The sequence below is a fragment of the Pantherophis guttatus genome, chromosome 6, assembly GCF_059756535.1.
Source record: "Pantherophis guttatus breed Tessera chromosome 6, ASM5975653v1, whole genome shotgun sequence".
Lineage (NCBI taxonomy): Eukaryota > Metazoa > Chordata > Lepidosauria > Squamata > Colubridae > Pantherophis > Pantherophis guttatus.
The window spans coordinates 80,857,252-80,874,753 of NC_142068.1; the positions used below are offsets into that span (position 1 = coordinate 80,857,252).

At 40.4% G+C, this 17,502-nt stretch overlaps 1 protein-coding gene across 2 annotated transcripts; it reads left to right on the plus strand.

Moving 5' to 3' along the window:
• The first annotated feature begins 1,532 nt into the window (after positions 1 to 1,532).
• PBLD (phenazine biosynthesis like protein domain containing) lies at positions 1,533 to 17,130 on the plus strand. 2 transcript variants are annotated; one of them, XM_034438688.3, is made up of 9 exons: positions 1,533 to 1,671; positions 6,413 to 6,512; positions 9,557 to 9,652; positions 9,742 to 9,851; positions 9,945 to 9,974; positions 11,395 to 11,483; positions 12,459 to 12,637; positions 15,255 to 15,317; positions 16,987 to 17,130. In XM_034438688.3, exons 1-9 carry the CDS (start codon positions 1,588 to 1,590, stop codon positions 17,097 to 17,099), a joined length of 864 nt encoding a protein of 287 aa, XP_034294579.2. In that variant the 5' UTR covers positions 1,533 to 1,587; the 3' UTR covers positions 17,100 to 17,130. The 2 variants fall into 2 exon arrangements, with proteins under 2 accessions (XP_034294579.2, XP_034294580.2); XM_034438689.2 differs by lacking the exon at positions 1,533 to 1,671 and adding an exon at positions 5,380 to 5,434.
• The last annotated feature ends 372 nt before the right edge of the window (positions 17,131 to 17,502 follow it).

Below are 17,502 nucleotides of genomic sequence, written 5' to 3' on the forward strand. Positions count from 1 at the left end.
CACATGCTCACACATAGAGACTTGAAAACATATATTTTGACTTGTATGCACAGCGAAAGAGTGTAATTATACTTTTTATAGTAGCTTATAGTACAAATGAAGCTTAGTTTAAAAAATATGTACCATATTCAACAACATGGTAGAAGTAAACAATGCAAATATTGTAAATCAAATATTGCAATATTAGTGTAGGTGTTGTTAATGCTGTTATAGATGTACAGTCAATGTCTTTCTATATTGGGGAAATAATTTATTATAAAATCTCACATAGTAGGTGAACTGGGATTACAAATCTAAGGGAAAGCTGAAAACCCAAGAAGCCAATGGTAGTCCATGCTCCTTACCTCCCACAATTATGTTCCTCATCCACGTTTTCCAACATATTTGCTTTCTGATAGGAATATTATGGCTCTCAAAGGTGAATTATGTGTGCTACTAATGTAATGTTAGGGAGGCAAAGGCAGGAGAAAAAGCAATGATGAAAGGAGGGAAGGGTTATGTCATTCACATGGTCAAAACCACAATTGCCTGCATTTTTCTATATTTGAGAATGGAATTTAGTTTCTTTTTTTTATTTAACTTTCTTGAATTGAAAAAAAATGAGCAAGAAGGAAAATCAATTGAAAAAGGGAAAATTTAGGAAAAGAGCAAGATAAAAGTGCAGAACAAAAAAAAAGAATAGAAAAAGAATCAATTTTCTTTGTCTGGAAATAAATAAAAAATACATCAAATTCAGACTTTTAACGTTTCCATAATCCCTTGTTTCTAATCATCAAATCCAAAAATCACAATTTCATTTCTTCCAGTCTCTTGCAAAAAAGTCAAAAAGTGGTTTCTAGGTAGAAATAAAATTGGTCAAAGACTTCTTTAGTTTTTATCATTTGTCAATTCTATTGGCTTAGCCATCCATTCTTCCATTGTAGGTATCTGTAAGCCCTTCTAGCTTTGTGCATATAGGGGCCTTGCCACTGTTATATATAAAAACAAAATTCCATAAGATCTTTCCATCCATTAACCCCAAAAGGAAAATCTCTAGCTTCAACTGTATGTTTATTAATCTTCTGACTCAAAACACATATTTGATCCCAATGTTTTGTAGCTTTCTTAATGTTATTTGGGGATGGAATATGAATTACTTTAGTTTTTGTTAGCTGAGTCCTTACAGGTTTCTTTCTTTGAAATGGTGGAAACTGCTGCCAGATGCCAACACAGTTGTGTTTTGAACTTAAAGGATGGCAAAAAGTCATTCTATAGCTACTGAAGTAATGGAAAAGTTAAACAATGTAGTAGGTTTTACTTCTGAGTAAATTTACAGAATCACAACTGTCCTGGCAACTACATACTCAGTTAAACAAAAATAACTCTTCAAAGTCCCATAGTAAATAATAATGCCATAAATTGCTTAGTCTTTGCGTAGTTGCTGAAATAGGTAAAGAAGACAAATCAATTTAGATAAAAAACTCCCCCTTCTTTCTACTTGCTGAGTGAAATATTAACTTGGACATTTCTGCAATAACAAGAAAGAGAGACTCAGCAATTTCCAAAGGGCCATTTTAAAAAGCCTTGTAAAATTCTGTAAGGAAGAAAATGCAGATTTCAGTTTTCATAATTGATGCGTTTACCAACCAACCCTTCAGTGGGAATCCTGCTGCTGTTTGTCTTCTTGAAGACGTAAGTTTTTAACAAATTCCTTTAGTTTAAAGAAAATTAACTAGCAATGTCTGCTATTTGTGAGTGATACCATTTTCTTTGACTAGAATTTACTTGACTGTTGATACAAAGGATTAACTGATCCTTTGGACAAACAGAGGATCTACATTGCTTATTTAAGTGACAGGTGGAGGTACGGGTGGGAGGTTTGTCCTCAAGAAAATCTTTTGCCAGTATTTTATGAAGCCACTGTATATTGCCAAAGATTTTGTGTGTATTCCGTGAACCTTTTCAGTTCAAACTGAGATACAACCTTGCATTTAGTGTTGCATGATCTGTAACCAAGCTTTGCAAAGATAGAACCAGGGGTGAAATGCTCCCGGTTCAGACCGGCTCGGGCGAGTAGGTAGCGATGATGGCCGGTGGTTCGGAGAACCGGTAGCAATGGCAGCTGGAGGCTCCGCCCACCCACCCACCCTCCCCATTCCCCGGACTCGGGGAATGCACCATTCCCCGGACTCCTACTGCTCATCTTTCTCCCGCGGCTGGCTGTCAGGGAAGCAAGCGCCCGAAAGGTACCGGAGTCGCTCACTCTCCTTCTTGAATGAGCCAGTCTGGTCCACGCGCCAGCTGTGCAAGCGCACATCCAACCTGCCGCTGAATTAAATAAACGGAGTCTGGGGAATGGGGAAGGTAGGCGGAGCCGTGGGAGAAAGAAATTTAAAAAGTTTTCCTACCAGGTTCTGTGGGCGTGGCTTGGTGGAAGGGGGTCTTGGGACTGAGTGGGCGTGGCTGTGAGTGACATCGAGTTGGCCATGCCCACTCAGTCACAGGACAACCCCCCCACCAAGCCACGCCCACAGAACCGGTAGGGAAAAATTTTAGATTTCACCCCTGGATAGAACACAGTTCTTTCAAAACTGGAATTTTTTGAGAAGTTTATGCAGGTTAGTTTCATGTTGCCTTCTTTTGAACCAAAAAAGGTTGCCTCAACTTTGTATGAACAGTGAGCTGATTATACAAAATTGAGAGAACAAAGACCACAGTTATTATATTTCAAAGTTACCACAAGATGGCGATGGTTAAAAACATACTGTATATCATGGTTATCAGGATATTCCTTTTGTTTTGCTGGGCTTTGAAAATAGAAAATTAGGTTGATAAATTCATGAAGATGATGCTGGGATGCCCATGTATCACTTCTAAGGTCCCTGCCTCAGCTGTTCAGAATTCTTCAGAATTCTTTTTTTTTTTTTAACTGATTTATTTTTGTTTGTCAACAAGAATAAAATACAAAGCAGAAAAACAGAAAAATGAACATCCAACCCCAACAATGGAAAAAAAAAGGGGGGGTACAAAAAAAAAAGGGGTGGGGAGAAAAATGAGAGTTGAGCACAACCATTTTTTGCAATGCAACATGATGGGGACTGTTTTATATTTAAATATTTGTTTGTTTAAATTTATTACATTTGGTAAGTTCAATAAATTTGGTTGAAGCTGTCCACCTGCCCAGAAACAAAAGAAAGCAAAAAGCAAAAAGAAGCTGGAGAACGGAAAACGTTGGGCATAACGAGTGTATCATGTTTGATCACACTAGTCATGGCAGCCCATTTGTTCCTAGCTAAACTTTGGCAGCCATTTTGTGAGTGTGTGAAAAAGAGAGAGACCATGTGTTCTCAACATTTCAGATCCCAAACCTAAAGATCTTCTGAAATATAGTCTAAAACTTATTTTGGCATAGTATGTTTCCAGTTTAGATCGTGGCAAGCAAATCCTTGCTGGAGAGAATTAGGGGGAATCACCATGACATATGCATCTAGGCCCCCAAAATCATGCACTGCATCTATTGCAGTATTTCTCATCCTTGACAACTTTAAGGCATGTGGACTTCAACTCCCAGAATTCCCCAGCCAGCATGCTGGCTGGAGAATTTTGGGAGTTGAAGTCCATACTCCTTAAAGTTGACAAGTTTGAGAAACATGTTCTAGACCTGTTGTTGAGAAATTCGCAGAGCAACCCTTGAGTAGCAAGGGTATGCACATGAAAGCGATTGAGAGTAGTTAGGAAATAACACAGCCAACACACAGATACACTGAGTTGTGTTTACTTTCAGGAAATAGTAATAAGGCACAGTCCAATAAACAGTCCAGGTCATGCACGTATAAAGCAGTAGATAGTAAAACAATAGTCCAGGGATAATCCAATAACAAAGTCTTCTTACCAGTCGTTGTAGTCATACAGGATAAACAGTTGCAAACAGGAGCAAACACAGCAAAAAGCATAAAAAAGAGCAGTAAAGAGAAACAAACCAGGTTTCTAGTTCCCTTTCAAGGTCATTGGTTACAGAGCTAACCAATCAGGACGCAGTATGATGCAATACAGCAACACAGCAGTCTTAAAGCTATATTTATGGTTTATATATTGCCAACCCAACAAGTTAGGTAAAATCATTTCCTAACACCTGTCTCACTTTTAACTATAGGGACTCTTGTAGTCCCATCCTGGGATTTACTTCTGGATCAGCTAAATGTTTGCCAAAGCTAACTATTCTCATAAATGCATGCTCGATTCTGGGGGTTCTCTCCAGGGGTGGTATTCACTTACTTTCCCTACCGGTTCGCAAATGTGAGCATGAGCGTGCACGCTCACTCGCTTCGCTTGCTTGTGCCCCATCCATACATGTTCCTGGCCCTCTGTGCATGCGCTTTCCTGGCGCACACACTGTCCAAGCATGCGCCCAGCTTCAAAAACATGCCTAAATAGGATGGCATAGAGCTGGGCTGGTGAGGAAGGAAGGCGACCCTTCACAGGCATCTTCTTTCTGGCTTGCACAAAAGCCTAAAAACTTAAAACTGTCTAAACCAGGGGTCTCCAACCATGGCAACTTTAAGCCTTGGCGGACTTCAACTCCCAGAATTCCCCAGCCAGCTAGCTGGCTGGGGAATTCTGGGAGTTGAAGTCCGCCAAGGCTTAAAGTTACCAAGGTTGGGGACCCCTGGTTTAAACAAGCATCCTTGACTTACAACCATAGTTCGTACCAGAATTTCTATTCCTAAGCAAGGCGGTTGTTAATTGAGGCACGCCTGATTTTAAGACCTTTTTTGGGCCACAATTAAGCAAATCACTGCAGTTGTTAAGGGAATCATGCAGTCATTAAACGAATCCGGCATCTCCCGTTGAACTTGCTTATCAGACACTGGCTGAGAAAGTCGCCGATGGCAATCACATGAACTCAGGATGTTGCATCTGTCGTAATTACACACCAGTTGCCAACCGCCCAAATTTTGTCTATGTGATCATGAGGATGCTGTGACAGTTGTAAGCTGGTTGTAAGTCATTTTTTTTTTCCAGTGCCATTGCTCAACAAATGTTCCTAAATCAAGAATTACTTATAGAGAGACACTGTGTTTGCCTTTGGCTACCAGGGTTTGGCTGCAAAAATGTGCACAATTACCAGAGGGCAGGAAAAATAGATTTTTCTGTACTCAGAGCTGCACACATAAATATAAATACAAATATCGTGGTATTTATTGTCACTACATAATGATAATAAAGAGCAATACTTCATTTCAGGAAGCTGACTGTTAGATTTATTTATTTTTTCTTGGTTTCTTCTTGAATTTTCCTTTCTAAAACAAAGCTAAAACAGAAACAATTAATTTTTAAAGCTCCATATGAACCTCCTTCAGATTTGCCTCTTTTTGAGGTTGGTCCTTTATTTCATTTCAGGAAGATATGGTCACCGTAGGTACAGAACACACCTCACCTTGAATCAGTATTTTGGGTAGACCATCGTCTCATAGAGGAACTGGAACATGAGTGATTTTTTTCATGTTGTTATTCATGGGTCTTCTGTACCTTTTTGTTGAATACGGAATTGGGAGATAGAAATGGTCCTCTCTTTTGGGTGTAAGGAGAAGTGAGTTGTTTAAGAGTAAAGGTAAAGGTTCCCCTCGCACATATGTGTTAGTCGTTCCCAACTCTAGGGGGTGGTGCTCATCTCTGTTTCAAAGCCTAAGAGCCAGCACTGTCTGAAGATGTCTCCATGGTCATGTGGCCGGCACGATTAAACACCAAAGGCACACGGAATGCTGTTACCTTCCCACCAAAGGTGGTCTCTATTTTTCTACTTGCATTTTTTACATGCTTTCGAACTGCTAGATTGGCAGAAGCTGGGACAAGTAATGGGAGCTCACCCCATTATGTAGCACTAGGGATTCGAACTGCTGAACTGCCAACCTTTCGATTGACATGCTCAGCATCTTAGCCACTGAACCACCGCATCCCCTTGTTGTTTACAAGATACATTTAACTCAAAATATTTATTAAAATATTTATTAAAAACTAGCTGTACCTGGCCACGCGTTGCCGTGCCTCAGTCTTGTGGGTATACAATATTTTTTGACCGAGTGCCAATAATTTCCCTCTGTGAACATTGAAATGGAATCGTAAAATATTTAGTATAGCGTGTTGCTTTTATGTCCAACAGATGGTGCTGTTTTTCAAAAAAGAATGTTTTTAGCTGTCACAGGTGTGACAACTATATAATATAGGTATATAAAAACACGCGTGTATTCGAATCCAACATTGTGTCAAAATTTCAAAGCAATCAGTGAAGAACTTTCAGAGATTTAAGATTTTGAACAAACGAACATTTACATTTTTATTTATATAGAAAAGATGTGAAACATCATATGCTTGCTACAAAAGACATGGGATGCATTTGTAGATCACTGTTTAAATTGGTTGCTGTTCATTTTAGGAGCTGGAAGAAGGTTGGCATCAAAAAATTGCTGCAGAAATGAACCTCTCAGAAACAGCCTTCATCAGAAAACTGCACCCCACAGATGACTTCACCAAAAGTAAATAATCATTTGTGTGTTTAAATGTAGCTTTGCTGAAATATGAATTTGACAATTGAGGCACTTTTGATAAAGAAGTTGGGTGTTATTATGACAGATTATGAAATGAAGGTGAAGATCTAACTTATAGCTGAATGGCGTTCGTAGGAGGTTCAAGAAATTGCAGATGGTGGATACAGCTGTCAAATCAAATCAAATCAAATCAATCAAAGTCCCTTCAATTTATATTCATATGTGATGCCATCATACTCACAGGTTTGTTGTTGTGGGAAAAATAGGAGATAGGGATATGAGGTACGTTCACTGCCACAAGTTGACCAAATATATATATAACAAAAAAAGGGCAGGTTAAAATATTGAATAATATTATCAACAAACACAAAAAGGACCTGGTTCAGCCTGTCATCTCTTTTTTAATGCCTCTTCCCTGTAGATGTTGCTGTTATACTCATAAACTACTGAAATTAGAAAAAGTTGCCTTACTTTCGGTTCTGAAAAGCAACAATTGTTCCTTATTGGAATACTGAGAAGTTAATCAATCTACGGTTTCCAAAATTCCTTGGGGCAGTTCCATCTACCAGATGGCTGCCTTTGAACATTCTGATTTTTTTCTCTCTTAACATATTATTACTAAAGGCCTTGGGAATGGACATTAATGACTGGGAAACCTTGACCTCCGATCGTTCAGCTTGGAGGCTAAAGACGCAGCATGGCCTTCTCCAATTCGAAGAGACACTTGTTCGGCAGGCTGAGGCAAAGAGGCAGTCCCAGAACCAGCGAAATTTAGGGGCTGGGCAGGAGACAGAATGTATCTGCCCTCAGTGTGGAAGGGATTGCCACTCTCGAATTGGCCTTTTTTAGTCACACCAGATGCTGTTTTAGGACCTCTTTCCAGAGCACGATACCATAGTCTTTTGAGACTGAAGGTTGCCAATCAATGAATGAACGTATTATTAAAATTGTACTTAGCTTTTCTGCTTCTTTCGGCATGAACAGTGGTTTGCCATAACTAAAACCAAGCATTTAAAAGAGTACAATCAATACATTCAAATCAAAACAAAACAAATCAAAATTGAAAGCAAAATATCGATATTTTTTTAAAAAAATATTTAATAGTCTATTTAATATTATTGATATCAGCACACAGTTTAAAGCTGTGAAAGAAATGCATTTTTGCTATTTTCTTAAATTTTGGGCATCAAATGCAGGTCTCATGGGAGGAGAAACTCACAAAAGGGGGCCTTTTCCAGTGATGGGTTTCAAATTTTTTTACTACCGGTTCTGTGGGTGTGGCTTGGTGGGCATGGCAGGGGAAGGATACTGTAAAATCTCCATTCCCTCCCCAATCCAGGGGAAGGTTACTGCAAAATCCCCATTTCCTACCAATCAGCTGGGACTCAGGAGGCAGAGAATAGATGGGGGCGAGGCCAGTCAGAATTTTTACTACCGGTTCTCCGAACTACTCAAAATTTCTGCTACTGGTTCTCCAGAACTGGTCAGAACCTGCTGAAACCCACCTCTGGCCTTTTCCCATATACCATGTAGGGAAGTTACTGGCAGGGAGAGCATTTCTTGGAAATGCCTTTCCTATTGACATAATTAGCTGGGCAAGTTCACTCAGGGGAGAAGTGATTCTCTGGATGACCAAGTTGTAAATCAGCAGCGGTTCTTTCCGTCCAGACATTACATGACTCCTGTTCCTCAGACCAGGTTTGCACCGGTTGGAAATTCTGCCTATTTTTCAAGAGTTACTCATTGGAGAGAATGCTGTGGTAATCAAGGCAGATGGTCTCCAAGTCTGGTCAACAGCTGGCCCATTCACCATATTGTACAACATGCTCCTTCCAACAGCTAACACCTGCAGTTTCAGTAACAAGGCCCCTCTGAAACTGCAAATCTGCTCTTTTTCGCGGTGTCTGTGAACCCTAATCAAACAATTCTTCTAATTTTCGCCACGTCACCAGAACCTCCCCCTTATTTAGGCTTAATTTCAGTTTATTCTCCCTCATCCTGCCCACTTTTGAGATATGGCAGTCTTGAAGGATACGGGTTGTTTCCTTGGTGTTGGATGGTAGGCACGGGTGAAATCCAGCAAGCTTTGATAGGTTCTGGAGAACCGGCAGCGGAAATTTTGAGCAGTTCGGAGAATCGGTAGTGGAAATTTTTAGTAGTTCGGACAACCGGCAAATACCACCTCTGGCTGGTCCCAGAGTGGGGTGGGAATGGAGATTTTGCAATATCTTTCCCCCAGGAGTGGGGAGGAAATGGGGATTTTGCAGTATCCTTCCCCTGGAGTGGGGTAGGAATGGAGATTTTGCAGCATCCTTCCCCTGCCATGCTCACCAAGCCATGCCCACAGAACTGGTAGTAAAAGAATTTGGATTTCACCACTAGTGGTAGGAATACAAGATCAACTGCACCTTACTACAAAACTCCAGATGACCTCCCCCGCAGATTCATATGGGTATTAAATGACATAGGAAATCTATACAGATTATAAAATCCAGTGGGAGATTTCAGGGCAATGCTGTAATAAATATCAAACAATGACTTAATTTAACCGGGCTGCATATAAAGGCATTCTACACTAATGAAATATCTATTTTTTAAAAAATTATTTATCAAATTGATACACTGCCCAAAGTGTATAAATTTGATAAATAAATAAAAAAAAATTAGATATTTCATTAGTGTAGAATGCCTTTTTATGCAGCCCGATCAAATTCTATAAAATTAACCCTTGGTATCCTAACTAGCTTAGAATAGGTCGCTTGGGGGTGATCTTTTCCTGTGTGTACCTTGTGGATTACCAGATCATCTTTAGAGGCATTTTTCAAATATAAGAAGCACTTTCAGAATGTCCTCCCCAAAGAAATGACCTTGAAGCCAGTCTTTCATTTTCTTCATTGTGTTTTTCTACTTTTTTTTTTTAAAAAAGAACATTGAGTTTTTTGTTCCTCGTACCATTTTTGCTTCCTTGTTTAATTTTTCTGCTGTTGAAAAATCATTTCCAATAAGAGTGATTTGTGAGCATCCTCTTTCAGGTTCCTGTTTTGGATTAAGGTGGTTTACACCTACAAATGAAGTCCCTCTCTGTGGCCATGCCACCCTTGCATCTGCTGCTGTATTATTCCATAAGAGTAAGTGGTATTTTAACCGTTCATAGTTTGACACAACGCACGTTTTTTTAACCATCTTGACGGTTATACATTTCTGATTTTAAAAACAGAAAATATGAACCCCACCCTCACTTTCAAAACTCTCAGTGGAGAATTAAAAGCCAGGAAAGCAGGAGATGAGATTATCTTGGATTTGCCACTTTACTTCACTTATCCACAGGTTAGCTTTACGTGGTACCTCTTGAACATTTCCTTGAAAAGTGAAAGGCACGCATGATTTTCATATTGCTTTCATTTTTTTTTTTAAATCTAGGATTTCCAGGAAGTAGAAGAGTTGGTAAAGGTAATTTACACGGCTTTTTTCCCCCATTGCATTTATCACCATAAAGCCCAGGTGTCAAACTTGCGGCATCACGTTGCCGTCATGTGACGTATCACAACATTTTTTCCCTTTGCTGAGCTGGGGTGGGCGTGGCCTGTATGTGACGTATCCGGCCCACGGGCCGCCAGTTTGACACCCCTGCAAAGGCTTCCTTAGGTTTGCTCACTGTTAAATTCTTCCTACATGTGAAATTTAATCCCCAAACTAAATGAAAACAATGTCTAAGTATGCTACAAGTGAAGTGGGGAATTAAATATTAAAAGCCTAATCTAAACCCCACTAATTCAGCGTCAAAATCAGTAAAATGGTGGGTGAGGCATTGCATCTAAATCCCACCCCTTTTGTATTGCATGCGGATGATACTGTTAATTTAAATATTATGGCTGTGATTGATCTCCCTTTTTAATGTGTCTCTAGAATTTTCCCGTGAGTGGATCAATATATACATTCCATTTTTCTTTGCGTTGGGTAACATACCAGATAATGCACTTCACTTTTAAGAAAACAGTAAATAAAAATTTTACATGGAACCTTTCTCCTTAGCAATAGCCAAGGGTGTCCGCGGGATATATCCAAAAGGCAATTGTAGCTCTACACATGTGCCACACACACAAAAAACAAGGTAAAGCCTTGATCACACCAACTCAACCAGTGGTGGGTTGCTACCGATTCGATCGGATTGGGCGAACTGGTAGCAGCGGCAACAGGAGGCTCCGCCCACCTGCCCGGAAGTCTCTGCGCATGCGCAGAAGCGTCACATGCATGTGTGAGGGTGCGCACGCCCATGAACAAACCAGTAGCAACAGAAATTGACATGTTGTGAGTGTTCCAATATTTAAGGGGCTGCCACAAACAAGAGGAGGTCAAGCTATTCTCCAAGGCACCTGAAGGCAGAACAAGAAGCAGTGGACGGAAACTAATCAAGGAGAGAACCAACCTAAAACTAAGGAGAAATTTCCGGACAGCGAGAACAGTTAACCAGTGGAATGGCTTGCCTTCCGAAGTTGTAAGTGCTCCAACACTGGAGGCCTTTAAGAAGAGACTGGACAACCATTTGTCTGAAGTGGTATTTCCTGCCTGAGCAGGGGGTTGGACTAGAAGACCTCCAAGGTCCCTTCCAACTCTGTTATTCTGTTACTGCTGGCATTAAAAAGTCTCCTGACATGCTTTGGGATTGTCTGGTTGGTGTCTGTTGGAGGTTTGGCAAAGAGTGCTTAAATCATACACTGGAGTTAAGGCAAATCCAGGCTTCATGGAACAGGGATAAAACTGGTGTTATTATTACATAGTAAATAAATAATGAAGAAAAGCTTGCTACTATGTGGACATGAGAAAAATACAATAGCTCTCTTTGGCTCATTCTGTCCCATTTTATCACTAGGTAGCAGTGGGGGATATGAACGTTGAAGAGGTCCGTTATTCTCCTGACACAAAAAAACTACTTATCTGTCTCAGTGAGGTGTATGAAAGGTATATACATTTCAATTGCACATTTCTTTAAATGATTGCATGTACCGGTACGTTTATGCAGTCTCATCTCCCTTCCTTAGTTGATTTCCTTCATTTCTTTGATCTTGCACAAGCTATAGGAAGGAGACATTCCTTTTACCTCTCCCTGTTAATTTTTGCCTTGCTCACCTTGCTCCAGCTTGATGCCCTCCACATATTTGGACTATACCTGGCACTTCTCAGCTGGTTGGGAATTCTACTTTCTGGGAATTCCTAGTCCATTTAGGGCAGAGGTGCCCAACCTTGGCAACTTGAAGATTTGTAAACTTCAAGTCCCAGAATTCCCCAGCCAGCATGGTTGGCTGGAGAATTCTAGGAGTTGAAGTTCACAAGTCTTCAAATTCACAAGGAGTGGAAGTTCACAAGTCCAGAAGTCATTGGACACCCCTGATTTAATGGATACCACAGTGGGGAATCCCATTTTGGACAATCTTCTTATTACTGGACTTTTTTTTCCTTCTACTAAGCTTAATATTTTGGTTTCAAATCTATATTTTGCATGGAAAATATGCCAACGGTGAGCTAAAGCTTACAATTACCATTGGTATTATAGTAATTATTTTTTTTAAAATTTGATTTATATGCCACCCTTCTCCGGAGACTCAGGGCGGCTTACAATGCGTTAAGCAATAGCCGTCATACTTTTGTATATTTATACAAAGTCAGCTTATTACCCCCACAAACTGGGTCCTCATTTTACCTACCTTAGAAAGGATGGAAGGCTGAGTCAACCTTGAGCCTGGTGAGATTCGAACTTACAGTAATTGCAGACAGCTGGTGTTAATCACAATGCTTTTAGTCTGCTGAGCCACCAGACCCTTAATTAAAAAATGCAGTATTGTTCAGTTCATTGTTCTCATTGGTATTTTTAGTTTTGCATTTTCAAGGGTATAGACATCTGTTTTGAGTCCTTAACGGTGAATGTTCGTCACCAAGGTATGATCTGGAGAAATTAAAAGTGGATTCTCAGCATCTTTTGCTGGCCGACAAGACCGGAAAAATAAAAGGCATAATAATCACAGTTAAAGGAGATCATCATAAAAATCCCGACAGCTATGATTTTTACTCTCGTTATTTTGCACCATGGAATGGCATTTCTGAAGATCCGGTCACAGGTAAGTCTGTGTATGGAGGGCTTTTCCTATTTTTTTTAGATATAGGTGAATAATTCTTATTTAAGAACAGTAAAATACGATAGCAGCAGAAGCCCCAAAATAATATTTCAACCGTAAAAGGAACAAAACATTTATGGAAACATAACTTTTCGTATGCAACTACTACTAAAGTAGACTTTTATCTATAAAAGTGAGTGCGGCAATAAATTAGTTTGTCTAACTGGAATGCTGCCTCCAGTTTTGGTCATCAGGATACACAAAAGATGTTGAGACTGTAGAAAGAGGGCAGAGAAGAGCAACAAAGGTGATTAGGAGGCTGGAGAATAAAATATACAATGAATGGGTTATAGGAACTGGGTATGTCTAATCTAAAGAGAAGGACTAAAGGTGAGATGATAGCAATAGCATTTAGACTTACATACCGCTTTACAGTGCTTTACAGCCCTCTCTAAGCAGTTTACAGAGTCAGCCTATTGCCCCCAACAATTTGGGTCCTCATTTTACCTACCTCGGAAGGATGGAAGGCTGAGTCAACCTTGAGCCTGGTGAGATTTGAATTGCCAAATTGCAGGCAGCTGGCAGTCAGCAGAAGTAGCCTGCAGTACTGCACTCTAACCACTGCGCCACCGTGGCTGATAACAATCTTCCAATATTTAAGGGGCTGTCAAAAAGAGAAGGGGGTTAACCTATTCTCCAAAGCACCTGAGGGCAGAACAAAAAGTAATAGATGGAAACTTATCAAGGAAAAATCCAGCTGGAACTAAGGAGAAATTTCCTGACAGTGAGAAAAATTAATCAGTGGAACGCCTTGCCTCCAGAAGTTGTGAGTGCTCCATCACTGGAGTTTTTTTTTTTAAAGAAGAGACTGGACAGCTATTTGTCTGGAATGGTACAGGGTCTCCTGCTTGATTGGGAGTTTATTTATTTATTTATTTATTTATTTATTTATTTATTTATTGGTTCAATTTATATGCCGCCCTTCTCCAGAGACTCAGGGTGGCTTACAATGTGTTAAGCAATAGCATTCATACTTTTGTATATACCTGCTTAGTAGGGCTTTCGGACCCCCCTAAGTGGAGTTCTTTTTTATAAAAAGTCAGTTTATTGCCCCCACAAACCGGGTCCTCATTTTACCTACCTCGAAAGGATGGAAGGCTGAGTCAACCTTGAGTTGGACTAGAAGACTTCCAAAGTCCTTTCCAACTCTGTTATACTGTTATTGTTAAGGTGCCTTAGGACTGTTTGAAGACATATTTTTGAGGTAACATGATTTTTTTTTTCTTTGCTACGTACATGGCAAGGTTGTGCAGCATTTTGGAAATAATGCAGAAAGGGCATTTTGGAGTGCACAGAAGTTTGAATGTAACCCCTGCCTGCAACTATTTAAAGCCATTGTGTGCTTTCTATGATGGGATTATGGGACCCTGTGCAGCAGTCACATGATCCCGGAGAATAGAATAGAATAGAATAGAATAGAATAGAATAGAATAGAATAGAATAGAATAGAATAGAATAGAATGGCAGAGTTGGAAGGGACCTTGGAGGTCTTCTAGTCCAACCCTCTGCTTAGGCAGGACACCCTACACCACTTCAGACAAATGGTTATCCAACATCTTCTTAAAAACTTCCACTGTTGGAGCATTTGCCACTTCTGGAGGTAAGCTGTCCCACTGATTAATTGTTCTAACTGTCAGGAAATTTCTCCTTAGTTCTAAGTTGCTTCTCTCCTTGATTAGTTTCCACCCGTTGCTTCTTTTTCTGCCTTCAGGTGCTTTGGAGAATAGCTTGACTCCCTCTTCTTTGTGGCAGCCCCTGAGATATCGGAACACTGCTATCATGTCTCCCCTAGTCCTTCTTTTCATTAAACTAGACATCCCAGCACCTGCAACCGTTCTTCATATGTTTTAGCCTCCAGTCCCCTAATCATAGCTTGAATGAATTGCAACGAGGGCTGCAGGCATGTCCTTGAGTGTTCCAAAGCATAATTTTGGAAGAGTTGGAAGCATTGCCCAACTCTAGTACTTCTTTTATGAATAAGTGGGTGTCTAGGAATTCTTAAAATAGTACTGTTATGTATTGTAGCCTTTAATAGCCTGGTACCTTCTGAAGGTGTTAGATTAAAAGTCTATCTGGTCAGGGCTGACACAATTATAACCCAGCACACATTCAGGAAAGCGTCCTTGAAGCAGGGGTGAAATCCTGCTCGGGCGAACTGGTAGCGGCGGCTGCGGGATGCTCCGCCCACCTGCGCAGATGTCATGATGTCACTTTTTTGCGACATTTTAAGCCTCTACGCATGCAGATGACGGGCGCTTGGACATTGGCGAACCAGTAGAGAAGGTACAGTAAGTAAATTTCACCCCTGCCTTGAAGCAGATTTGATCCATTGAGAATGGGTGGGATTACAACACAGAATGGGAGACTAACAATTTCAGAAATACAGCAAACAACTGAGAGAACATTTTGCTTGTTAGGTGATAGGAAATTTATTTCAGAAATCGCAGTAACTTACACTCTTGCAATAATTACTATTGAAGTTAAGATACGGTGAAGTGCTTTGAACACTGATCTGCTATGACATTGTTATCACAGCTATTACATCTTATTTTTCCATCAGGGTCTGCTCATGCTGTATTAAGCAGCTATTGGTCACAGCAACTGGGGAAAAACAAACTATGCGGTAGGAATTCCCGTGATTTTTGTTGTTGTTGTTGTTGTTAGTTGCGAAGTCGTGTCCAACCCATCATGACCCCATGGACAACATTCCTCCAGGCCTTCCTGTCCTCTACCATCCTCTGGAGTCCATTTAATCTCACGCCAACTGCTTCAGTGACTCCATCCAGCCACCTCGTTCTCTGTCGTCCCATTCTTCTTTTGCCCTCAATCGTTCCCAGCATTAGGCTCTTCTCCAGGGAGTCCTTCCTTCTCATTAGGTGGCCAAAGTATTTGAGTTTCCTCTTCAGGATCTGGCCTTCTAAAGAGCCGTCATGATTTTACAGTTTCTCTTTTTAGGTCTCTGAGTATAATCTGCCAAAATTTTATTTGCAATGTCCTCCTGAACTCTTGAACTCAAACAAGGACCTTGGTTGTTTCATTGGGTAGCCCTGATGCTGTACAATTGGTACAAATTCAGCCATCCTTCCCTGCCAAATTTAATCAAGATGAAAAAAAAAACAACAACCCCAGGCACAATCTTTTCTTCTAGTTTGCCCACCCAATGAAATTACTGTAACTTTAATTCTAAAATTAAGGATTACGGCAAATCATTGGCACTTAAATCGGTGGCTATCTGCAGGTAGTCCTCAACTTAAACATTTGTTTAGTGACTGTTCAAAGTTACAAAAAAGTGACTTGCAACCATTTTTTGCACGTATGACCACTGCAGCATCCCATGGTCACGTGATCAAAAATTGGATGCTTGGCAACTGATTCAAATTTATGACGGTTGCAGTGTCTTAAGGTCATGCGATCACTTTTTGAGACCTTCTGAGAAGCAAACTCAAGGGGAAAAGCCAGATTCACTTTACAATTGTGTTACTTAACAACTGCGGTGATCCACTGAACAACTGTAGCAAGAAAGGTCTAAAATGTGTCAAATCTCATTTAACAACAGAAATTTTGGGCTCAGTTGGAGTCGCACACCGAGGACTTCTTGTATTATTTTGGAGAAACGTACCATATTTTTCGGAGTATAAGACGCACCAGCACCGGAGTATAAAACGCACCTACCTTTTTTGGTGAGGAAAAGAAGAAAAAGAAATCTCCCTCTGTCTCTGCCTCTGAGCAATTTTGCCTCCTTGCAGCAAAGAACAAACAGCCTGTTTTACTTTCATTTTTGTTTTCAGCATAGCTTGATTAGCACAAGGAAAAAAAAATCTGCTCCAGCAATTTACCTCTTTGCAGCAAGCAGCAGAGCCCCGCACAAAACAACTGAGATCAAATCAGCTGGACGGGAGGCCATCCAATCAACTTGTGCTAATTAGCCTGTGCTGAAGCTGAAAGGAGTTGTTTTTTCTTGCTGTTTGCTTGCAAAGGAGGCAGGGAGGCAGAGGCCAAAGGGTGGGGGCCAGTGGGTGGGCGGGGCTACATTTGGTGTATAAAAGACGCACCTAAATTTTCACCCCCTTTTAGGGGGGGAAAAGGTGCGTCTTATACTCTGAAAAATACGGTAGTTAAAATTGTTTAGCTATTTCATCTTTTCCAGTCTGGCTTGTGTTTGTATTGTAGGTAATTGTGTTCAATTCTCTTTATCTATCTGCTCTTCAGCAGTGATCAGCAAGTCTGCATTGTTAATTTGGATAGAAAGAGAAGCATATTTCCTGTCTACCTAAACTAATTCTGTCATTTAGCATTTCAGTGCTCCAGTCGTGGAGGAGAGTTGAAGATTTTGCTCCGGCAAGATGGAAGAGTAGACATTGGTGGACAAGCATGCTTTGTGTTAGAGGGTTTTTTGGCTCTTTGAAAAATAATTAAAATTAAACGCTCAATAATTACATGCTTCTGTTTGTTTGGACCCACTGCTGATATGGATTTGTGTTTTACATTGAATATTATTGTCGGGCATTCAAATCAGTCTTGATTCTGGCAATTACATGGATAAGTTTTCTTGGCCACATTTTCAGAAGTAGGTTGCCATTGGCTTCTTAGGGCTAAGAGAAAGTGATCCAACCTGTCCAAAGTTATCCATTTACTACCAACCTGTCTTCCATTGAGGACCTGTATACTGCACCAGTCAAAAAGAGGACTGTGAAAATATTTACAGGTCCCTCGCATCCTGGACATAAATTGTTTCAAACTCCTACCCTCAAAACGATGCTGTAGAGCACTGCACACCAGAACAACTAGACACAAGACTCCAAATCCCA